General features: G+C 50.5%; 8 protein-coding genes across 8 annotated transcripts; 5 read left to right on the top strand and 3 right to left on the bottom strand.

The window, feature by feature from the left end:
* Positions 1-288: 288 nt before the first annotated feature.
* CMQ_5436 (pre-rRNA processing nucleolar protein) lies at positions 289-1,912 on the bottom strand (the record flags this gene model as incomplete). Its single annotated transcript, XM_014317393.1, has 2 exons — positions 289-1,657; positions 1,743-1,912. 2 exons carry the CDS (start codon positions 1,910-1,912, stop codon positions 289-291), a joined length of 1,539 nt encoding a protein of 512 aa, XP_014172868.1.
* A 267-nt stretch (positions 1,913-2,179) lies between these two features.
* Positions 2,180-3,376, top strand: CMQ_5391 (class 5 chitinase 1; the record flags this gene model as incomplete). The annotated part of the gene is made up of 1 exon (XM_014317348.1): positions 2,180-3,376. The coding sequence occupies one exon, from the start codon at positions 2,180-2,182 to the stop codon at positions 3,374-3,376; it is 1,197 nt and encodes a 398-aa protein (XP_014172823.1).
* Positions 3,377-3,622: 246 nt separating this feature from the next.
* On the bottom strand, positions 3,623-4,329 carry CMQ_5418 (ubiquitin; the record flags this gene model as incomplete). Its single annotated transcript, XM_014317375.1, has 3 exons — positions 3,623-3,712; positions 3,773-3,961; positions 4,315-4,329. 3 exons carry the CDS (start codon positions 4,327-4,329, stop codon positions 3,623-3,625), a joined length of 294 nt encoding a protein of 97 aa, XP_014172850.1.
* Positions 4,330-4,740: 411 nt separating this feature from the next.
* On the top strand, positions 4,741-5,455 carry CMQ_5431 (40S ribosomal protein s26; the record flags this gene model as incomplete). Its single annotated transcript, XM_014317388.1, has 4 exons — positions 4,741-4,763; positions 4,841-4,968; positions 5,045-5,147; positions 5,353-5,455. 4 exons carry the CDS (start codon positions 4,741-4,743, stop codon positions 5,453-5,455), a joined length of 357 nt encoding a protein of 118 aa, XP_014172863.1.
* A 504-nt stretch (positions 5,456-5,959) lies between these two features.
* CMQ_5465 (benzoate 4-monooxygenase cytochrome p450) lies at positions 5,960-7,944 on the top strand (the record flags this gene model as incomplete). The annotated part of the gene is made up of 6 exons (XM_014317422.1): positions 5,960-6,097; positions 6,171-6,321; positions 6,408-6,856; positions 6,925-7,124; positions 7,227-7,587; positions 7,645-7,944. The coding sequence occupies 6 exons, from the start codon at positions 5,960-5,962 to the stop codon at positions 7,942-7,944; spliced, it is 1,599 nt and encodes a 532-aa protein (XP_014172897.1).
* Positions 7,945-11,376: 3,432 nt separating this feature from the next.
* Positions 11,377-13,315, top strand: CMQ_5438 (cue domain containing protein; the record flags this gene model as incomplete). Its single annotated transcript, XM_014317395.1, has 2 exons — positions 11,377-12,231; positions 12,488-13,315. The coding sequence occupies 2 exons, from the start codon at positions 11,377-11,379 to the stop codon at positions 13,313-13,315; spliced, it is 1,683 nt and encodes a 560-aa protein (XP_014172870.1).
* A 180-nt stretch (positions 13,316-13,495) lies between these two features.
* CMQ_5426 (vacuolar assembly protein) lies at positions 13,496-17,883 on the bottom strand (the record flags this gene model as incomplete). The annotated part of the gene is made up of 5 exons (XM_014317383.1): positions 13,496-14,314; positions 14,377-16,108; positions 16,166-17,016; positions 17,199-17,225; positions 17,299-17,883. The coding sequence occupies 5 exons, from the start codon at positions 17,881-17,883 to the stop codon at positions 13,496-13,498; spliced, it is 4,014 nt and encodes a 1,337-aa protein (XP_014172858.1).
* Positions 17,884-18,132: 249 nt separating this feature from the next.
* CMQ_5446 (20S cyclosome subunit) lies at positions 18,133-24,191 on the top strand (the record flags this gene model as incomplete). The annotated part of the gene is made up of 5 exons (XM_014317403.1): positions 18,133-20,115; positions 21,248-21,463; positions 21,540-21,708; positions 22,330-22,773; positions 22,909-24,191. 5 exons carry the CDS (start codon positions 18,133-18,135, stop codon positions 24,189-24,191), a joined length of 4,095 nt encoding a protein of 1,364 aa, XP_014172878.1.
* Positions 24,192-24,247: the final 56 nt, after the last annotated feature.

Raw genomic sequence — 24,247 nt, forward strand, 5'->3', positions numbered from 1 at the left:
TCCCGAATAAGAATAGCCTGTAGCCACGCAATTTTGTACACTGTGAGGATTCGACCACTTTTTTTCACCTACTGCGAAACGGAAAGCGGCTTGACCTTCCACCCAAATAGTTGAGCTGATTTTATTATTAAACTCCAAAGCCAGATCCACCTGATAACTCCAACGGTAAAAACATTGCAACATAATCAAGACGACTGAGACAGGCAAACAGTACAAGATACATCCATACAGTAGCAATGGTGAGACCCGACTGGTCTCCGACTGCCAAGTCCAAGAGCATCCTCTAAGCTAGTCAGCGTGCGACTTCTTCTTCTTCTTCTTGTCCAGGCTGACTTCCGCGTCGATGTCCATGGCGCTAGCATCTAGCGATTTGCGTTTCTTGTCTTTCTTTTCTTTCTTTTCCTTCTTTTCCTTCTTGTCCTTCTTAGCAGTCTTCACCTTTGCAAATTCTCCTCCTCCCTCGTGCGCGTCGGTCATTTCGTGGTCCACGGCAAGCGAGCCACCGTCTGCAAGCACTTTCTTCATTGCCTCTTGCATCGCGTCTTCGTTCGTCATAGGCTTTTTTCCAGAAGAGAAAAACTCAAGCCGGTCCTCTAGCTGCTGCCGCATGACCTCGCCAAACCGAGACGTCGGCTGTTCACTAAAGCTGTCCACACGTGCTGCGATACTGCACTTATTGGCGAGATATCGCGAAATTCGGCCCTTGTGGCGTGTGCTTGAACGGCCGATAAACGAGCTTTGATAAATCAGACCATACTTGGGCGTGTTTCCCTTCGTCTTCAGTGCGCGAAAAAGAGCCTTTTCAGCACCGAGGATCTGCAAAGTCGAGGCAGGGTATTTAGCCAAATTTGTGAGGGATCCCGCGTGGGATATCAAACGTGCTGCTACCGGCGTGCCTAAGATTACTTGAAGGTTGGGTGCCACGGTGTTCATTTTTTTCTCCAATGCGGATCCGAGGGATTGCCGGTAGGCGGCCATCTTGGTCACACTCGTGGCAAAAGCCTTCACCATTTCGAGATCAGTTTCGCTGATATCTTGACCCATGGACACTTTGGCAGCATCAAGAATAGCCTGCGCCTTGTCGCCGTCTTCTTCAATAACAGCAGCGATGTCATGAAGCTTGTCGTCGGTGAGTGACTTCTTGTTCCCAATGGCAAGTACCAACTTCACGTATGTGACGTTGTCCGAGACGATTTTTACTAGCTCCGGAAAGTGCCATCCATACCACTCACGCACGCGCATGCAGCCACTGTTGATGCTCTTATCCAAATTGTCAAGGGTGGCAATTTGCTGGATAATATGATTGTCGTTCTTGTGGATGTTGAACTTGACTTTAGACCGAGAATACGCATGGCCCATAGCCAACTCCGCGCGCCCGACGTCGCCCTCGTGAAGTCCCTTGAGCAATTTTTCGGAGTACTGCCGAATGCCACGAAGGAAATTTGCGACCACCTCGGACGTTTCCATAGTTTCGCATTCGATGCCAGAGAATTGACTGGTAATTTCACCAGCAAGCTTCCTATCTGCAACGCCAAGAACAACCTTCGTCTTCTTTCCACTTGCTTTAGGAAGACTCAGCTCGAGAACAGACGCCAGATACACAGGCAGAATGCCTTCGGAGAGATCGTTGATGTTTTGAAGGCCTTCAGCGTGGTTTCTGGCAGTGCCATGTCAGCAACAAAACCGAAAGAAATCAAAGAGATCTGCCCAGAGGGAAGAGTGCCTCGAGCTTTGCTACTAACCTCCAGGGCGAGAAATTGACAAGCTTGATCATCTTGCCGAACTTCGACAGGTCGGTTATCGAGTCTTGGACCTCGTTCAAACGAAGGCCAACACTGTCAGCTTGATGGACTACTTCAAATATACCGTAGCCAACGGCAGATTCGTGGAGTAGGTAATTTAAGGTCGCCATTGTTAAAATCGAATAACCGTTGCTGTTGCGTTTCTCTGGAGTTGACAAAAAAATGTCGAATTTCAGAAAAAAAAGTCTTCCCTCCTGCCGCAGCAAACCGCTTTTTTTTCCTTAGTTCCTAAAAAACTGGAGCCCCCTTTATAGCAAACAACGTCGGTCTCGGATGTAGTATATTCCGACAATCATGCTAATATATCCCGTACCACCTTGATATTTTGCTGTCACTGTTTACCCCTCTTGCTTATAACATACTATCGAATTACAAGAATGTCTTATGACCAGAGCTATAGGACAGTTGCTTACTTTGTGAACTGGGCCATCTATGCTCGGAAGCATCGGCCGCAAGACCTTCCTATCGACAACTTGACGCACATCCTCTACGCCTTTGCAAATATTCGCCCCGAATCTGGAGAGGTGTTCTTGACCGATGCCTGGGCGGACACCGACATCCATTGGGAGAACGATTCGTGGAATGACTCGGGAACCAACTTATATGGCTGTCTGAAACAGCTGAATCTTTTGAAGAAACGAAACCGTAATCTCAAAGTGCTTCTGTCTATTGGTGGCTGGACGTATTCGAGCAACTTCCGCGCCCCGGCCTCCACACCTCAGGGCCGCGAGACTTTCGCAAAGTCGGCGGTCGGGTTGGTGAAGAACCTCGGATTTGATGGCATCGACATAGACTGGGAATATCCTGAAGACGCATCGCAGGCAGCGGCATATGTCGCCCTCCTTCATGATTGCCGAAAAGCCTTAGACGCGTACGGTGCTTCTCTGTGCCCGCCATACCACTTTGAGTTGACCGTGGCATGCCCGGCTGGGCCGGAGAAATTTAAAGTTCTTGATCTTAAAGCTATGGATCGCTTTTTGGATTTTTGGAACTTGATGGCTTATGATTATGCTGGCTCGTGGGATTCTACTGCCGGTCATCAAGCAAACTTATTCCCACACCCTACAAACCGGTCATCGACTCCATTCGACACTGCTGCCGCGGTTGCCTACTACACGTCTCATGGTGTTACTTCCAAAAAAATCGTCATTGGAATGCCATTGTATGGACGCGCTTTCGAAAACACGGAAGGTCCTGGCAAGCCGTTCAGCGGAGTTGGCGAGGGCAACTGGGAGCGAGGGGTATATGACTACAAGAAGCTGCCTTTGATGGGGGCGCAGCAACACATTGACCAAGATGCTGGAGCCTCATATTGCTATAATCCTAACTCACGAACGCTGGTCACTTATGACACTGTGGATATGGCGAAAGTGAAAGCAAAATTCATCAGGAGCAGGGTCCTCGGAGGGGCTATGTGGTGGGAGAGCAGTGCTGATAAAGAAGGTGATGACAGCCTCATTAGCAGTGTAGTAAGCGCACTAGGAGGGCGGTGCACCCTTTACCGACAGCGAAACTGCATTACCTACCCTGAGACGAAGTACGATAATCTCAGAAATTCGTTTCCGGGCAATTGACCTCTTCCTCTCGAGATTTTATGAAGACGCTGGGCGAGGATCATATAGGGACTACTATCATACGCACAGTCATCAACAGCGCAGCATTATAATTTGATCTCTGAATATCCGAAAACCCTCGTGTTTTTCTAGGTGGCGAAGTTATCTAAGACATCACTCGCCTCCATGGCGTAGACCACTGTAAGGTTTAGACCCCTCGATATACTTTTCCACCGAATTCACATCCCTGCAAACAAAGCTGTTCGTTTAGTCCTTCTCGCCAAAAACATACGTCAGGTGGCAGCGACCACAGTATTGACGATCCTGCATGGCAGCCATGAATACACCAGCACCACACTATTGCAATGGTTAGAAAAGAGGTGGCAACAGTTAGCAGAGTGCGCCTAGTATACTCACAGTCTCGTTGGGGCACTCGCGACGGAGGCGTTCAATCTTGCCATCACTGTCGACTTTGTAGTACTTCAGAACAGCCAACTTGGTCTTCTTGTGCTTGTGCTTGATCTTCTTGGGAGTGGTGTACACCTTCTTCTTGCGCTTCTTGGCGCCGCCACGGAGCCGAAGCACCAAGTGGAGCGTGCTCTCCTTCTGAATGTTGTAGTCAGAGAGAGTCCGTCCGTCCTCCAGCTGCTTTCCGGCAAAGATCAGGCGCTGCTGATCAGGCGGGATGCCCTCTTTGTCCTGAATTTTGGACTTGACATTGTCGATTGTGTCGCTGCTTTCGACCTCAAGGGTGATGGTCTTGCCCGTGAGGGTCTTTACGAAGATCTGCATGGCTGCCTATTACTAGACGTTAGACGTGTGTTGAAAAAGTGAGGAATGCATATTGCGGTCAATGGCCACCATGATAGCGGTAAAGAACAGAGTGAAACAAGATCAATGAATGTCAAAAAAGAACAATACAAAAAACGAGAGGCGGCACAACAGAAGTATCAAGCAACCTCGCTGCGTATCATGATGGCCAAGTGATCGTAAAGACGTACCTGGCAATAGTTGGGGCTATTGCGTCCTAGGCAATCTTCAGAACTTTGTGTGGTTGTTGAAAGTGAAAAGATTCCGAAGCTGGGATGTGAAAGAAAAAAAATAGTGCAGCAAAGATGCTAGAATTTGTGGGGTGAATTTTATCACAGTGCTAATACTTCGCAAGAAGTGAATTTTTGCCTGGCTATACTGTGCAAAAGATTGAGCGCACAGTATCAATATGAAATCACGTGAGTAGGGCATCTTTAAGGGCCACTTGCCCTGTGAAATTCGGGAGGGGTGAAATGTCTTCAAAGACCTTTTTTTCGTAGTGGAGTTGAATATATACATTTTCGTTCTCTTCACATCACTTCATCCTCCACTCCAAGAGCATCGAAAACGTCAAAATGGTCAAAAAGAGAAAGAACAAGTATGCCTTCTTTTGCCGAGACACATCTACAAGAATGACATATGACAGTGGCCAATACTGACACGTCTTCCTTACAGCGGCCGCAACAAGAAGGGTCGCGGCCACGTCAAGCCTATCCGCTGTTCAAACTGCTCGCGATGCACACCCAAGGATAAGGCCATCAAGCGGTTTACCATCCGCAACATGGTTGAATCTGCTGCTATCCGTATGTTCCGGAATTTTTAACAGCTTCCCGCCGGGTGGCTAGTCAGGACTCGCGGAAGACTAACAAGTTGGGATAGGTGATATCTCGGACGCGTCCGTTTTTGCAGACTATACCGTCCCCAAGATGTACCTCAAGCTGCAGTACTGTGTGTCTTGTGCCATTCATGGCAAGATCGTTCGGTACGTTTGCCCTCGGGAGAGGCAACCGTGCTGGGGTTGTCGAGAGGCAACCTCGCACGGGCGGCTGAGAAGAACCTTGGCGACCGAAGTCCTCCCTGGAAGCATATGTGCTGGGCTCCCATTACTGGCGCATTTGTCTCTCCTATCTATGGTCTCGTTCATAGTTGAAGGTGAAAGCGAGCCAGATTTGCTAATTAAATTACAGTGTACGCTCGCGCGTTGGCCGTCGCAACCGTGCGCCTCCGCCGCGCGTCCGATACAACAAGGATGGCAAGAAGGTCACGCCCACTCAGGCCAAGACAGCATAAGTGCATTGGTCTTTTGTAATGGCTATGTCTGGAGTGGTTTTCGGTGGTTTAACGCTGTTTGGGGGGCTTTAAAAGGCGCCTTCATGGACCACGCCTGTTTTTCTAGTTTTACGACGTGTAGCTACGAAAATGGAACAATGATGAAAATCACACTACAGCATTCAATCGTGCTGTAAAACCAGCTATGCGTACTCCTTTTTTTCTCTTTTTTTTCTTTTTTTTCTTTTTGCAACCGGCTGAGAAGTCGTCTTGTTCTTCTCATTTTTGATCCACTCCCCAAACACATGGGTGCGAGATCTCCTCCTTGCCATGGAGCCGGGCTAATACCTACTATGAAGGAATGAGCCCTTTGCTGTTTCAGGTTGCTTTTATGTGCGGGGAAATAGCACGACGAAACATCCCTCTGATTGAGCCGCAGAAAGCCGAAGATCGCCGCGGCTGGCCAACAAATGGGTATTACTGCATACCAAGAGCTGGACGATAGCGGGATACATGGTAATTAATATGATGGGGTTGTCGCCATCTATGAGGTCAATTTCTATCCTCGTCTTATTGATAAATTTACCAACACACAAAATGGAATTTCAGGTTGTGCACCTTACTTACTGGCTTAAGGCAATATTTGCCATGCTATCAACATACGTACGCTTATATACATGATATCAGCGCCAAGAACACCATCCGTGAGCTCCGCGTACTGATACATGTTAAACAGGTCGTCAGCCTAGTGTTTTACAGAGTCTTTTTTCACCCGCTGGCGAATTACCCCGGGCCTTTTTTGGCCAAAGTGTCGAATGCATATATGCTATACTACGCCTGGAAAGGCGAGCGGCATATTGAGTTTTGGAGACTACACGAGAAATATGGTTAGTAGCGATAGGTTGGAGAAAGACCCGTCAATGGAAGCCATCAAATTTATCGACCCGATCTAATTGATGCTGTGCATCGATAGGTAACGCTGTGCGGTTCGCCCCCAATAGCCTCTCATTCAACAGTAATTCTGCGCTCAAGGAGATATATGGCTTCCGAGCCAATGTGCGCAAATCAGAATTCTACGACGCATTCGTTCATCCGGCACCCAACACCCATAACACTCGTGAAAAAGATATTCATGCTCGCAAGAGAAGGGTTCTGTCACAGGCGTTCTCGGACGGGGCAATAAAAGAAATGGAGCGGTACATTCTTGCCAACATACGCATATTTTGTGATGAGATCGGATGTGACGCGAGCCACAGCTTTGCGAGCAGTCAGGAGTGGTCTTCCCCGAGAAACATGGCCGATTGGTGTAACTACCTCGCCATGGACATTCTGGGCGACTTGTGTTTTGGAAAAGCGTTTCGCATGCTGGAGTGTCCATACGCCATCAACCTGGTTGGTATCGCTGCACAGAGACATCTTCTTGTATGTGCAATATGACCCATTACTTGTGCAATTTGACCCATTACTTGAGTAATACTAATAGAACCAAGTGTGGAACTATGCCGATCATTGACAGGCTCGGCCTCGACAAAGTCCTCTTCCACAGAATCTCAGAAGGAAGGGCCAAATATATGGAATATAGTCGCGCCCAGCTCGGCATACGGACAAAGCTTGGAGACGAGGCCGACCGCCGTGACTTTTTCTACCACCTGCTTAAAAGCCCGAGATCCCGAGACGGGGGCCGGGTTCAGCATGCCCGAACTGTGGGGAGAGTCAAATTTGCTGTACGTCAGGTCATGGAAGGTCCAGAGTAAACTGACAGGCGGGAAGTGTTAACAAACATGAGCGTCAGTATCATTGCTGGTTCAGACACGACTTCGACGGCGATGGCAGCCACATTGTTTTATCTGACCCGAAATACAATGGTATTGGCCCGCGTGACTAGGGAAGTGCGCAGTGTCTTTTCTACTGTGGAGGACATTCGCCAAGGCTCTCAGCTTACAGGCTGCACTTACCTTCGTGCCTGCATTGACGAGGCTATGCGACTTTCACCATCTGTTGGCGGTCTGCTACCACGCGAGGTGCTCGCAGGTGGCATCCAGATCGGCACCGACCTGATTCCTGAGGGCACAGTAATCGGCACACCACACTATGCAATTCACCACAATACTGAATACTTTCCTGAGCCATTTTCTTATCTTCCAGAACGATGGATAAAAAACGCGAGCATTCTCCGGCCGATATCTCTTAAGAATCATTTGGGTTGCAAGGCTAAAGTTTCAACCGAAGAGGAGGTCAGCCGTGCCCAGTCAGCGTTTTGTCCGTTTAGCATCGGCCCCCGTGGCTGTATAGGTAAGGGGCTAGCATACGTCGAGATGACCACTGCGTTAGCCCGGGTACTGTTCCTTTATGATATGCAACGTGCCGTTGGGATCGTGGACCCAGGCGAGGGCAACCCACATGCGGCATGGGGACGCCACCGGCCGGAAGAGTTTCAGCTAGTGGATACATTTACTAGCCTGAAGAATGGGCCTATGATCGAATTTCGTGCCCGGATGCATACATCTTGACTTGGTCCGGATTCAGAGGGCTTTCTTGCCAGCTATGAAGCCGTTGGATAATGTATGCCAGATCTAGTGCGGGCCACAAATGCAATCGGCTATCTGCGACCAAAATTTGTTCTGACACCTGCAATAATATTAACTGCTCTACTCCGTAATCTAAGGCAGTTTGAAGCAGATTAGTAATGTCGTTGTTGATTATGAAGCTATGTAGCAACATGCACTGTACTGCTTGGTGACAACAGCCAGGCCCAGTTGACATATCAGCTAGCGAGACGGCCCAGAAAAAGCCTATGTGAACTATTAATGCGTTTTTCTGGTGTCTGCCAGGCATCGGAGACGGGAAGGTTTCCACGATTGCGGCTATCAGCAATAAGAAGATCGAGAGTTTTCTGTATTCTTACTCCGCATCACGCATTACGGAGTACGCATCTAAATCTAATCGTGATGCTATCTTACCTGCGTGCGGACCCTAGGCTCAGGTCTCGGAGCACTGCAGAGTTTGTTTTCAGCTTTCTGCTGTTGGGCGGTGAAAGCGAAAATCACGTGTGCCACTTGTCGAGTCGAGTCGTATTGACAGAGACGCGGAGGGTGCTACTCCGTACGAGACCCACTTATACGTTTGTCTACTCCGTACTCCTTATTATCAGTCGGTATCGCGATTGCACAGTACTCGAACCTAAAATCAAGACACAGAAAAATAGCTCCTTCTTCTTGGTCGCCCCTCGTTCTTAGCACTGATGTTAGAAACAGATGATGGCAGTATGCAAATTCTGGTTACAGGGAAACTGCAGGTTTGGGAGTATGTTCTTGTCCTCACTCTTCTTTTCATTTATTCTGCTTTCTGATAGCCCCCATCGCAGATTCATGCAAATACGAGCACCCAATAGCGAGCCAAAACAGATTCGGCGCTTTTGGAGCGCCATCTAGCAACTCAACTTCTCTGACGATTGGACAGAAAGACCCCGGTACGTAAATATTGCCATTGAAGCTTTGTCTCAACATAGGTCTGAGCGAAACCTCCGAAAGAACGCGTTGTTGCTAATATTTAGGCGCGATGCACTGACGTTGCAGACAATCCATATAGCATTTCAACCGCTGGCATTGTCAAAGACTTGACGGAAGAACGCCCATCATGGATATTCTCAGCATACGGTCCTGGACGGGATGCACCAGGCCAACTTTTTGGTGGCCGCCAGACAGAACATAGTTTTGAGGAGCTCCGGTTGCACCACTGGAAAGCGCTTGCTGCTGGGAACCCACAGGTTGCAGTTCGTGCCTATAGCCCTCCCCTCTTTACTTACTAGCCAAATCCAACTCCTGAACAGGTGGTACTGACTCTCGTTGCGACAGATCACTGATATCGATTCACTCTACCAACAAATCCAGCGGCAGATGGATAATGCAATTAACAACCCTGCCGAAGCCATGCGATTCGTCTTGGAGGCTGGAAAACAGCATCCAAACAGACTAGACACTTGCAAGAATAACTCTCTGTCAATGACAACGGGGGACTTTGCGATGGGAAGAAGCCGAGCAGGGTATCAGAGTGGCACTTTTGACTCCGCAGATCAGTCTGCTGTTGCAAGTCCTTTTGGCGGACCTGCCGTACCTGCCAGTAGTTTTGGGTCGGCTATATCCCCCCTCTCTCAGGGTACTGGCCCTGCATTTGGACGTCCTGCCCAGCTCGGAAATGGACCGTTTGGACAGCCCGCACAGTCTAGCCCAGGTACAATATTTGGAAAGCCATCTCAACCAGTGTCAACATTTGGAAAGCCACTGCAAGTAGGGGGGGCATTAGGGTTTGGACAGCCGTCACAGACTACGACATCGTCCGCATTTGGACAGCCGTCACAGCTTGGGGGCGTAGCGGCATTCGGGAAACCCACACAGCTAGGCGCGATGTCAGCGTTCGGCCAGCCGTCAAGTCTGATCCAGAAACCTGCGTTCGGAGCACCGTCATTTGGAGCAACATCCTTTGGGCAGCCCAACGTTTCTGGATTTTCAAAGTTCGCACAGGCAGCTGGCGCGTCCGGTGCGTCAGCCAGCGTATTTGGACAGCCCCCCCAGCCAGGGCCAAGCGCTGGCGCTGGCGGTTTTGGCCAGAACTCAAAGCTTGGGAGCGGGACCGCGTTTGGGCAACCCTCTAGTCTGCACGCTGGCGCGTCGCCATTTTCTGCTATCGCTGGAAATGCGACACGCCCGTTCGCTGCTCAGAGCAACCCCAATACGACAGCTGGTAGCAACGTGCCGAATCCGTTCGGCGGCGCTAAAACAACTCCGCCGAATCCTTTTGGCCAGTCTGCCGTAACTGCCATCCAGAATACTTTTGGGCAGGCCAATACGGCTGCAAATCCGTTTGGGGGGGGTCAGACCGCCCATCCAGGCAACCCTTCAGTTGGAGCGTCACCGACACCGCTTCTCAACTCTGCGACTGTTTCTGCGACAAATCCCTTTCAAAAAGTCGTGCAAGCCCAGCCTGCATTCGGTCAGTCTGACGATGCAGGAGGTTTTGGCAGTACTCGAGTGGAAGTTTCAACAAATACGTCTGTTGATTCTCTACAAGCAACATGCGAGGTGGCCGTACCTGCTATTCCTGCTGCAGAGCGTCAGCACCCACCTATTCGGAGTTATGCCGCGTACGATGCGTCGGGAAATCTTGTGAAGTTCAAAGGAGAAGCTGTTTCTTATCAAACAAAGGACGGTGTTTCATTTCCAGTTATTTCTAATGCTGTAGGCAAAGCTGTTAAAGTATGGTTTCCGAAAGGACCTCCTCCGTACAACAAAGACACAGAGCTCTCGAAGGAGAAGTACAGTCACGACACCAAGACACAATATGGCGCTTTTATGAGGACTCGCAAATTCGACGGAGGACTCATGCCAGAATTGCCGCCAAAAAGAGAGTGGTGTTTATGGGACTTTTAGTACGGACTGGCTGGGACAGGCTCTTGCAGATATACTACACTTTCTGTGTACATGCAAAGATTGGCTATATACGACGTAATTTACGTATATTGAAACAAGTCACAATTATATTGCCGTGATTAGCAAGTATTCCATATTTTCCAGTCAACATATTATGGAGCAACAAGTCTGTTTACCGGATTGAGTCATGGCGGCAAGCGCAGTGTAGAAAAGTGGGGGGTAGTATAGAGTCGAAGCTTCGGAGTTTCTTCGTCTCCGACGTCCAAACAGTCGACCTACTCGTCTTCGCAATATCTTTCAGCTCTATGAGAACGAAGAACGGTGCGAACACAGCGTACCTATACATATGATACGCTTTTGATGGAGTCGGCTCTACCGTTATTCGCGCCCTTCCCGGCATTGGCAGTCGGGCAAGATGCCATTGAAGTCGGTGAACGAACGGCGTGTTTACAATCATGGCTCGCCTTGATAAGAGCCCATCTTTTACGGCAGGACGCTGAATTTACAGAGGCGTCGATGAGGGATGAAAGCATGCAGCTGTTTCTTGTTGGCCTCGTTCACGGTCTTGCAACGCCGGAGACGTCGTTCTTTAGCAGCGACCCAGCCGCCGAGCGACTTAAGAAGGCCTGCTACTTTCTGATAATGAGAATTCTACAGCATCCACAACCTACACCTACTAGCCCTCTCGTTCGCTGGGATTTTGTTGCTGACTTCTGCCATGCGTATGAAAAGCGGCGAATCGGCCAGGCCCTGCAGAGATTGCCCCGGCAAGCAACTGACTTGCTAGAAGCATCTCTATCGGGGCTAAAAAAGGTTATCGTGGACAATCTGAATTCAGGAACCCAGGGAGATCTCATAGTTGTGGAGAAGTATCTCCACGATGTAAACCCTTTGATTTATGCGTGGCCGGCTGCGGCCGCCTTGTTCTTAGCCGGCAGCGACTACATCGATGCACTGGTAGCCGCCTTTCGAATTATGACCTCATCTCTACGCAAACATGCTGTTACCAACGTGTACCTATGCATCAAGGGCCTTACTGAGGGCAGCACGCCGAAATACTCACAGCTGATAGACGCTCTTTATTCTATGCTTGGCGCTACCAATGAGCAGAACGCGAGCACTGGCAATGCCAACAACTCTTTATTGAGTGAACTCGTCACGTCTTCACCAGTATTGCTGCTTCTCCATCAGAGATCCGAGGGAATAACATCATCAAAGATACGGATGATTTCCGCTTTGAACGACTTGGCCAAACATCGCAATATGATAGGCGCCGGACTGCAGCTACCACAGATGCGAATCAGGACGAAACAAGAGAAGGGCAAATCACCGGCAACGGCCAGCCCAGAAGAACGGAGAAGGCATCTATTTGTTCATCGGCTTAGTCAAATAACCCAGATTCAGGACCTCTTTCCTGATCTTGGCTCTGCATTTGTAGCCAGACTTCTAGATGAATATGGCGAGAACTCTGAGCGGGTCATTTTGCATCTGCTGGAGGACTCACTTCCTCAACACTTAGCAACTGCTGACCGTTCTGAGAATTTGTATGCTTGGTGGCTTTCCGTCTTCCGAACTTCGACTCTTTCCCGTGGCGATACGCTGACAAGAACAAAGATCTTCCAATCAGTCAGGCATGAGCTATATCGATCTCGCCCCGCACTCAACGCTACCACCCAACTATCAAAATGCATTCAGTGATGACAGTATTGTTACACTAGCAGCAGAGACGCCCAAGTTACATTTTGGCAAGCAGAAATCGAAAAGGACAGCTGATGATGTCCTCCGGGACCGTTCGCAGGCGCCCCAAAAGGCAGCTATACTTTCTGCCCTAGCAGCCTTTGATTTCGACGATGATGAGCGAGATGACACATATGACGCTGCAGACGTCGGAGGCACAGTCGATAGCTCTACAGCCACAGGCATTGATGATTTAGAGAGTGCCAAGGACGAAGCTCTTTTTGCTGCGTACCGGACGAACCCGACGGTATTCGACCGGGATATGGCAACACGGCGGGGAGAGGCGCGTACGCGGCTGCGAGATGACACGGATATGACAGATGAGGCGATCGAGGGATGGGGATTGATGTTGTCACGTAATCCGCAGCAGAAGCGAAGACTGGAGGCGAGGCTCAGCACTTTCACAGGATCGCAGATCGAGCTGGCGCGGACATCCTGGAGAGCACACGACGGGGAAGAGGACGAAAATAAGTCTGATCTAGACGGGACACTCCCGTCGCGCGGTGGTGGCAGCACGGGAGGACGAGGCTCCTCGAGAGGTGGAAGAGGACCCGTACGGGGAGGAGGTGGTAGAAGCGGCAATGTCGCAGGACCACCAGGAGAGAAGGAAACAGAGCAGGCGAGGAGGCGCAAGGAAGCCAGCAAGTCCAGTCGGGCCAACCACAGCCGCCGTGACCAACGAGCACGGAAGATGGCTAGGGGAGGATTTCCTGGCTGAGAGGGAGCTGGCTAAGGTACTAAGATATATATTGCCGAAGGAAATAAAGCAAACTACGCAACGACAGCGACGAATAAGAAGAGAAGAGAGACGGCCAAAGATAGGCACACCAGTCTAAGATACCAGCATACACACACACACACACCGAAAAGTCGGTCCAAGGATTGAAAAGAAGCAGGCTCACGGCTGCGCGTGCACTGCCCTGCACACAGGGCAGCCATCTCGAAGGCTGTCCCGCAGCAGCCGGGCATGGGTGATTTTTGTCCCGATGACATTATGCCGGCTCTGCACTACATCGTCATCCAGTCCACCGAATCCGCGACGGGTCGCTTCGTCCGGCTGCAGACCCAGCAGATGCGTCAGATGAAACACGTGCCCACAGGCGAATCCAACAAGTGTGTCTGTCTCCCATTCCGTGACGACCATTAGACACTTTGCACAACGGCCAGCTGTCTGTTTGGTGGCAAGACAGGGATCTAGGGTCTGCACGTCGGCGTCGACGGTGTCGTTCTCCGCAGCCTCGGCTGTCTCGGAGACATCCAAGGCTGTATTTGCCGCTTGCGGCACCTCAAACTTGATACCCCGGCGTTGGCCCCGGCGCAGTGAAGTCTGTGCCATGGCCACCTCACTGCGCAGCACCCGAGCTACACCTGAGCTGATGCTGTGCTGGATCTCGTGTTCTTTCATAATATGCCGCAGGCCGTCTCGCAGACCCTCGATCTCCAAACCCTCGGGGATGCGGCGCACAAGCGTAATTGGATCAATGGCCGTGCCGACCTCCTCAAGAAGCCCCCGTATGAACCGCGGCTTGTCCATGCTATAGTTGAGCAGGTCGTCCCACAAGTCCGGGTCATCCTGCTCCTTTGCAAACTCGATAGCCCGGCTGACGTCGCCAAGCCTATCGATTATCAGGTAAAGAGCTCGCTTCATTTGCCCAGTTTTTGAATAAAGATACACCAGCTCGTCAATGTAATTGTACTTCTCGCATTCAATAGCAGCCTGTTGTGAATGTTAGATCATTCAGGGTTGAATACAAGGCGCAGGGATGAATCCTTACGAACCTTTTCAAACGAGTACGAGGTGGATGATTTGAGAAACTCCATGAGTAGTGAGCGATCAAATAGCGCAAAAAGATGGACGACGAGATCGGCAAAAATATCCAACTGCGCCCTGCATTCCGAAACAAGCCGGTCGTGTGACTCGCCCTGATGCCCCCGGATGCCGTCGCCATCCCAGAGGCCGTGTAGGTAAAAGAATGTGTACAAATTGAGCTCCTTCTCCTGCAGCTGCGACACGACAGTTTCTGGCTGCACAAGTCCGTGCTGAGCCTCATCAACGAGAAGTGTGATAGCCTCAGCCGTTGACTGCTCTAGCTCGGCGGCAGTCATCTGATCAGCCTGGCCCACTGGCACGCGAAGGGCAATGAAACTCGGAATATCATCTGTGACTGCGTCTGCAAGATGGTTGTTCCGGATCAGGCGGAAGGCAGAGTCGGCATCCTGAAGTTTGATATAATTCCGGAGAGCCTCCCGATGCCGGCCATTGGCTTCGTGCATCCGGGCCAACGACTCTACCACAATACGCCAATCGCGCCCTCTTTCTCCATCGTCGATGCTGTCCTCGCGCACGTCACGGTAGTCGAGCTGGTTCTCCAATGCTGTGACGACTGTGCTGATGTCAAACAGTTCGCTCGGCCACTGCTCAAGCAACACCCGAAAGCGAGGTTTGTCGACCTTCAAATAGTGGCCAAGCACTACCTCATATACCGTTCTGGGTAATGGTGGCTGTAAAGGCTCCGCTGGAATGAAGGCGGTAATCTCGTCTAGTTTGTCCGCCCCGGCAAATGTCCACACCCATTTCTCCCATCGATCAGACGAACGTAATACCTTGCCGGCCACTTGGCCCGCTTGGGTCCAATTACCCACGTCTACCAGGTCTTTTATCCACAGCTCACCAATCCGTTTCTTCTCTCTCTCGGCCGGCGAATTGGCTAATTTACTGAGTGCGTCAAGCATGGAGTCCCCGAAAAAATCGTCCTGAGCTTGCGCTGCCGTTCCCTCTTCGAACATTGAGGGTGCACGCTCCAAATATGCCTCATTTGATAGGACAGCATCGGGTCTCTCGTCAACAAGTTCCCATGCCTTCTGATAGTCCTGATGCTCCAACAGCCAGCCAAGGTGGTCCGAGATATCACGTCGTGTAGCCAATATGCAATCGTAAGGACTGTGAATAAAAATTTTGAGACCAGCCTTAGCCAGAGATGGATGGATATCACGGTGGAGAAGGCTGCGTCCCGTTGTCGTGCTTGTGGAAGCCCTAGAAATCGTCGTGCTGTCATTGCTCTCTTTGCTCTTGATGCTCGCACTAGAACTGAATAGCATTTTCGGGTTGATTGCGGCATTCCACATGTCCGCCCCAAGATCGGCAAGGGACTCCAGCGGCCCTTTTGATGACACTGCTGCTGCTGCGGTCTGTGCAGGCAGAAAACCCAGGTGGTAATCACCCCCTGATAATCGTTCGAAACGACTGACGCCGAGTACGTCTTTGTCAACCTCTACTTGTGACGCGAGATCAATCAGTCGAAGCTCTGGAGGTTGGTTGTTTTGTCGACGGTGAATGCTGCTTGCTGGCTCGCCGATGTTGGCCTTAGCTGAGGTCATTGACTTGTGGCTCTTGCGCTTGCTTTCCTGTGCCTCCGCGTTGTCGGCATCCTCTGTCAGACAGCACGCCAATACCAAGAGCAAGTTCTCTGTGTAGAGCGCTATCCCAGATATGATACAATCTATGCGAAGACTGTGTATTGTTAGCGGTGCTATGAGCAGCTGAAATGCTTCCTAGCCACCAACTTACATCTTGATAATGTCAACCTTGCCCACAGATCTCTCTCCAGCATTTTTCCCAACCCCAACACCACCAGGGTGAACATGCATAATCCATATCGTGCTGCCCCATCCGACTAATAGCCTCTCGATCGATTTCGTGATACTGGACTGTTGCTCCTTAACAGGAGAGGCACCCGATTCGTGCGGGTTCAGACTGTCGTCATAGGCAACATTGTGCTCGTCAATCCATTCAACTCTTCCCTTCCACACACTGGCCATAATGCCCCATTCCTCTGTTTGGGGACGGTCGATATGCCCTATACGCTTCCAGGCACTTTCTGCATCGGCGCTCTCGAGCTGAACTTTAGTGCGCATAATTTTGATACCGTGTTCGTTCAACCATACTGCGTATTTTCCGGACGGCGACCATTTGATAGTATTGATGGTACCTTCTCCAGAATGTAGAATGGTGTCCTTCCCTGTGTTCGTGCCAAGACCAATGCTTCCCAGCCAGCCGGATGCAGCTGCAGCGGCAGTCCCGACGGTGGTAGACGTGCTTCTGCCGGGCTGGCCACCGACAGTTAATATGAGGTTCTCAGCCAGCCCTCCCGATAGATACGTTCGATCTTGACGGTACTCTGGGGATAGAGCTACTGTCTGCACAGGTCGTGCAAAGTTTCGCAGCTGCACATCTCTGGGGTCCACGAGAGATTGAACACATACATTCCCATCGATAGAGGCTGTTGCAATGTATATATTGTTCGACGGAATGTTGAGGACCGCTGTTGGCTCCCTCAACTTCCGAGGAGAGGTAGTTGGCGACACATCAGCACGTCGCGATGCCGGGTGCGTAGTGCCTGAACCGCATTCTGCGACAATCTTGCCGAGTTGGTCATGTTTGAGATTAGGTAGCGGTGGAGGAAACGGTGAAATTGATATAGCGGTAACTGAAGCAGAATGGGCGTGATAGACTCGGAGAGGGTAGAACATAGGCAGTTGGAATACATGCTGTGCAATCAGTTAGAGATTTTCAAGTTCAAGGCTATAAACACGCAACCTACAATATTTCCGTTGTGGGTGCCAACGATCTGGTAGAATTTGATTAGCAAAAAGGAGAGACTTAGAGATATGTGTAGCTAAAAAAATTGGGCTGCTACAAACCATCTTGTCGCCGGCAACAAGGAACGCACTCGTTGCGTCTCCATTTCGGTATATGCCAGCCATCTTTTGTGTGAGCCTCACGTATTTTAGTCTCGGTTCCTCCTCATCGTCTTCATCATCGACACCTTCTTCTCCTTCTTCATATTGATCTTCTTCATCTTGACCTTCTTCTGCTGGTCCTTCTTCTTCCTCTTCTTCTTCTTCTTCTTCTTCTTCTTCTTCTTCTTCTTCTTCTTCTTCTTCTTCTTCTTCTTCTTCTTCCTCCTCTTCTTCTTTGTCGTCGTTGTCGTCGTCAGGTCCTCTATTCTCCTGTAGCACAACAACAATGTGGCTGTCCTCCTCTTCCCTTTCATTCATTTCTGCGAGTTCCCCACTGTCGTCAGCGTACTCTGCACTGACAGAGTTCCATTCAGAAGCCCGTGAGGATTGGGTGTGAGTCGCATGTTGCTGGACGGTAATTTCGGTCTCGTCTGTTGCCGACGACTTCGAGACCTGGGTATTGCTGTCCTTGGCCCTAGCTTTCCTAGCGGCTTTTATACCTCTACCTCCTGCCTCGGGGGGCACTGTTGGAATAGAGGCAGACATGAGCACGGCGTGGACATGTTGTCCCAGCGCACCTCTGTAATTTCGGGAGGACTAGGTCGTCGAGATGAAAGAGGCGCCCCCAGCCGATGATGGCGTCGCGCCACAAAACACAGCCACATTAGGACCGTCGCCTTCCCCGCAACGCGCCGCGTGTACTAAGTACTTAGTTTGCAGTTTCTTGTCTTTCTTATCACGACGGAGGTTGACATCTCGACCTTTCCATGCCTATGGCCCTAACTTTATCTCAATATGGCTTCTGTGAAATCTACCGGAATACACGAACCTGCTGGGCTGCGCTTTGCGATAGCCGAAAACATACTCCCGTATAACGCAGCGCCGGACTCGTACGCCTGGGAAATACATACCGACGATAATGGAGAGGACGAACTATTCACGACCGACACATGTGCCATATGGTCTCGTGGCGGCGAGGTCGGCAGATGTCTTCGATTTGAAGCCGAGAAGGAACCAATATTAAAGGCTCTGCTGGCGTATTTTCCTGCTGGCGAGAATGGCATCGAGAACGAAGACTCAGCATCCTGTAACACAGGCGCAGACCCTTCCACAAGATCGTCCCTTTCCAAGACCTTGATTGTTTTCCTAAAGACTCAAGCCCATGTATTCTCATTCTCCGGGGGCGAGTATGTTATACATATGCCGTTCGAGGTTGAGACGGCTATTGCAGCTCCGCGTGGTGTCATCATCCAGCGCAAATCAAAGCTTGACACTACAGTACCAGTGACTCTTAAGTTTCCTCGTGCTCCGCCAAACTCATTTCTTTCGTCACATATTCTTCCGATGGTCAATGACCTAGGGAGCCAAACGTTTTCAACCGCTAGCCTTGGTAAACCGCGACCCATGCCATTACGTCTCAGCTCGACACTCGATACTATGTGGGATACTCCGCTAGAGACTGGAGACTCTGGATGGCCTCGGCTTGTTTTCCTCGCAGACCCAATGCTTCCAATTGGCTTGGTGGCTTTACAACCGGAAAAAGGAAGCAGGCTCGGAATATCGGCCAGGACTCCATTCCTTGACCCGGCCGAGGAGATATTACATGTCGAGTCCATCATGCACGACCGGACCACATCCAACAACAATGGCAACAATGACAGTCTCGTACTGGCAGTTACTGTGAATCGCGAAACAAGCATGTACAGCGTATGGAGGATGTCATATTTGAACAGTGGAGATCAAATCACGTCTCGTCGGAAGAAGCCAAAAACAACGGTTTCCCGCCGACGCAGCTCAATGCAGCCCGGTCTCCAAAGTGGCACAACGACACCTCGCCATTCAAGTATGCGCGAGAGCCTAGGTGGCACTCTGCCCGTAAAGAAGACGCGCAGGGGCGAAGCCCCGGATAAGGGTGACACATCATTGGAAATGGCCCTGTCGCTCGAGACAGATAGAGCAGCAGAGGCCTCGAGACGGCAATCCCGCAGAGTTAGCTCTCTGCTAGCAAGAGCAGACCTTTCAGCGTCCCAAGAAAGACCGTTATTTGCCGAAACGCCCCTACTTTCTACTGGAACGGGAAGACGCGCAGACTCCCATGGCAGCCAACGGGGCCGAGCGAGTGTGGGACTGGCTGCTACAACCTCAAATGTTTTGTACAATCAGACTTTGAACAGCCTTTTAGAAGCCCCGGTTGATGGACTTCTGGAGGAGCTACGTTCCGGTGGTGACTTCGAAGGGTTCCACAGTATGAGACTAGACGACACAGAATACGATGGACTTAGCAAGGAAATCCTTTTCACAAAGATACGCAGCGTCCCGATGGATACAGCAAACCTCCGGTACTCACTATCCAATACTCCAGCCAACAAGTTGAGCAAGGTCTATATCGTTACTGGGACGCCCTACTCGGTTGACGAACAAGACCGTAACTACCTCCTTATCTGCATACAAGACATGATCGACACACGGCTGCAACTCTTGACACTCCACATACAAACACGCAGGAGTCCAATGCCTCTTGCAGATAAGGAGACAACATCGATCACATGGGGTCAGCTGAGGAGAGCCCAGAACGTGGCAGACTCGTGTAAAATATTTGACGGGGATCAAACAATGATTCTTATTCTCTCGGAGGGGAACGATGGACAGCACCAGCTGAGCATCCAGGCTCCTTGGAGCGAGTTGACTACCATCGTACTACCGTCCCTATCTCTGTACAAGCAGGACGTGTACTCGACATATGATTTCGAGGAACCTTTCCCCAACCCGCAACCGGATGTATGTCGGCCTCGGATCAGTGGTCTTCGGCATCCGCGACCCAAAGGACTTGTCGATTTGGTCGACAATAACGGAACATTTCATCAGATCCAGATCAAAATGGAGCCGAGGACTACCCGCGTTCGTCAGATATTGAATGTCTTACGCAGTGTCCTCCCCGCGGCTTACGCAGAGAAAATCGTTGCTGGATGGTGGCAAGTTATGCAATGGCTAGAACCTCAAGCGAACGTCAGTTCGGCGAATTTGGAGTGGACTGGTCTTATTATAGAACTGTATGCCGTATTCCTCGCCTTGATGACCCCGGACGGTTCTATATTTGATAACGGGTTGATGCCGGAGCAGCGCATTCCTGAGCTATCGACAGCGACACCGAATTCGATGGGCTCCAATGCAACCCAACCTTGGACAATGCCCAAAGCTTGGGACTGGGCAATGACTAATGTTAACGTGGCAACATCTGGATCTGGCAGGACTTCAGAGGAGGGGAGCTGTAAACAAACGAGCTCGTCAGAGGCTATGCGTCTTGCTCAGGTTTATATGATGTCTGCATTTGGGATCCAGGCCATTGGGCCATCTGGGTATTTCCCAACAGCTCATGGGCTACCCGAAGGAATTCGGAAAAGTTCAGCCTGGGGAATTTTTATGGCCTTGCACCTTTTTCTGGAAGAAGAGAAACTCGATATCATGGCGGCTGGAAACGATGCAGCAGCCAGCAACCTAACGACTGTTCTGTACCAAATTGCAACGTGGCTTCAGTGGCGAACATTTGTCGAGCGGTATGAATCGGATATCAACTGCCTCCAGGCTATGTGTGGCTGCGGTAAGGAGTTACCGAAACAAGTTTTGCCTCCCCCGCAGCTCCCAACTGACTTAAAGTAAAGACAGGAATGTCCGATTTTCTTTGTTGCCGGAGCCTAACATGGTTCCTTGTATCTCTGAGTGGATCTTACTGCGGCTGGGAGGACGGAGTTCAGATTCATTCCCTTTTCTTGGTGATGTTTATGCTACTCTTGTTCAGCAGAACAATAGAGATGCAGGGCGAGAAGACCAAAAATGGGAACACCTTACACCACGGACACTTATCTTTCGTCGGTTCTTCCAAGTTACAAAACCTTACGACTCAAGTGTCCAGGTGGTAGAGGCCATGCACATATGCGGATTCACCGCCGGCATGCTCGACTCACTTCCGGAGGGCATTGCGGCACCACTACGAGACGCGGTGAGCCGGTGTCAGCAACACCCACCGCCCCATTGGGACCATGGCCTCTACGAGCTGGTTGGACGTGGTGATATAAATACTGTGCTGAAGGCAGGCCCGCACAGCATCCACACGTCCCCCAATAGAGCGGTGCGTTTATATATTCAGTACCATTCACTGATATTCGACGTGTCTCGTCTCGCTTCCATACTAATCGCTATTATAGATCGCCCCAGCAGTTGCACATCACAACTCGCAGGCAATAAAAGGTGTCAAAGACGAGACAAATATACAGCCTGTCGAAGAACCAGAGAGTGAAGAACGCCAAGCGGTAATACAAGCGCTGTTTGGAGAAGACAAGCGACTCTACGAAGCGCAAGGCCTCCTCTCCGCCTGTAAGCCAAGGGTTGTGCGTCTCAATCATCAAACAAACTGGTCAGAGCCAGAGTATCTTGAACGCCAAAAGGATCTAGTCACAACAATTGCTACTAGCACCTTGGCAAGCCCTGCTGGTCGCGGCATGCTGAACTATGGCTTCCGGTTCCCTCTTCTCACGCAAAAGTTCAATGTTCAGGGTTTCAATTTGACTTGCATTGTGAAGCCTACAAATGTGGCTGTCGGTGTGGATAAATCCATGTTCACTGAAGAGAAGGTTAATTGGGCATTCTTTCACCAAGGCGTCGCCTATGGGCTAGCTATATCTTCCCGTGCAAAGGGAATCGACACGTCATGGATCGTATTCAATAAGCCTGGGACTGATCTCAGTCACAGACATGCTGGATTTCTCCTTGCTCTCGGTTTGAATGGACATTTGAAAGCAGTAGCAAAATGGGTGGCTTTCAAGTACCTCACCCCCAAGCATGTCATGACGTCTATTGGCCTACTCTTGGGTCTCGCTGTATCCCATATCGGCACGATGGACTCTTTGATCACACGCTTACTTTCAGTGCATGTCACTCGTATGCTTCCTCCTGGGGCTGCAGAATTGAATCTTTCCCACCAAGTACAAACCACAGGCATTATGGGAATCGGGCTGTTGTACTACAATAGCCAGCATCGGCGAATGAGCGAAATCATGATGTCCGAAATCGAATTCATGGACGACGAGGATGAAGAGGACCCGTTGAGAAACGAAGGCTATCGATTGGCGGCCGGCTTTGCACTTGGCTTCATCAATCTCGGAAAGGGCAGTGATCGGAAAGGCTTATTGGACATGCAAATCACCGAGCAACTCCTTAGTCTTGCATACTCGACGAAAAAGGTAGAGCTGGTCAATGTTCTTGACCGCTCTGCCGCTGCAGCGACTGTGGCTATCTGTCTCATTTATATGAAGACGGAAGATCAAATTGTTGCTCGCAAGATCGATGTCCCCGACTCTATTCTCCAATTCGATTACGTCCGTCCCGACGTTTTACTGCTTCGAACACTGGCGAAGAACCTCATCCTGTGGAGCGGTATTGGTGCGTCATTTGATTGGCTTCAGCAAAGCCTACCACTTGAGTTTCGCAGCCGATATAAACTTGAAAACATATTGTCGTTGAGGAGTGTGGACTTGCCACTCTTCTCCGTCATCGCTGGGCTTTGTTTTTCCGCAGCCTTGCGCTATGCGGGTTCTGCAAATCGCAGAGTCAGAGATATGCTGGTTCACTACCTTGACAGCTTTCGACGAATCGTTCAGGAATTGCCGGCCGACCATTTCGACGCGCAAACAGCCAGGGCGGGGGCACGCATGTGCTTGGATGTTCTAGCCCTGTCATGTGCGACGGTCATGTCGGGAACGGGCGATCTCATAGTCTTGCGAAGATTGAGATCGCTGCATGGCCGTGATGACGTCCACACCACGTATGGTAGTCATTTTGCTGCCCATTTGGCCATTGGGACTTTGTTCCTCGGATCCGGCACAACGACATTTGGAAATAGCAACCTGGCCGTGGCTGCACTTCTTGTTGCATTTTACCCAATCTTTCCAACGACCATCCAAGACAACGGCTCGCATTTGCAGGCCTTTCGCCATTTTTGGGTTCTGGCTACTGAGCCGCGGTGTCTGGTCACAAAGGATATTGCAACAGGCCTGCCCATATCTGTCCCCATAACGATCTGCCTTAAGCCGACAGCATTGTCGATATCCGCGTTGGCGGTTTCTCGAGAGGAGTATATGCTGCACCGAAAAACACCTTGCCTACTTCCGCCATTAGAAGATGTTATCACTGTTCGGACCGATGCATCTGCCCAAGGGTACTGGGACCTAGAAGTCAATTTTGAGAGACACCCAAACCTTCGGCACGATTTCCAGACAAACCAAAACCTTTATCTGCGCAGGCGCCCTGCACACGAGTGCGCTTTTTCGACAACACTGCAAGTGCTAGGCTGTGGGGTGCCTGCTACTTTGATTGCCCCTAGTATTGGGCTGCCCAGTACGGGTTTGAACGGAGAATCAGCCTGCTTGGACTGGTTATTCGAACTCAGGAGGTTCAAGGGTATCACTCTTGCAGAACGTGCATATATGCTCGGCCAGCTCGGTACATCTGAAGATGGCAACGGGCACATCTTCAGCAACATCATAGATGCGCGGCTGGTGCTGGAGACTAGCCTGGAACGATGGAGCCGAAACGGTCTTCTTGATTTGCGTCTCCTTTTCGACTGGGCAAGCCTGCGAGACAGCCTGCGACAGTGCGATGAGGGAGCTGGCAGCGCTGTAGAGAACAGAGACAAAGGCACAGAAATGGAAGTTCCCGCTGACTTGCAACATGAAGGACAACTGCCATGGTCGACCAGCTCAGCTGCTGTTGACTGGTGGATGGACGATAGCATCATTGACACTCTGAAGGGCAAGGCCTGGATTGCTGGCCAGAAGGAACGAATAGCCAAGCCTCTCTAGGTTGAGACATGGCAAGCTGATTTTATGAAAAGAGTTTTGCCAAATTGCGTGTGCAG

This window comes from Grosmannia clavigera (genome assembly GCF_000143105.1).
Source record: "Grosmannia clavigera kw1407 unplaced genomic scaffold GCSC_142, whole genome shotgun sequence".
NCBI lineage: Eukaryota > Fungi > Ascomycota > Sordariomycetes > Ophiostomatales > Ophiostomataceae > Leptographium > Leptographium clavigerum.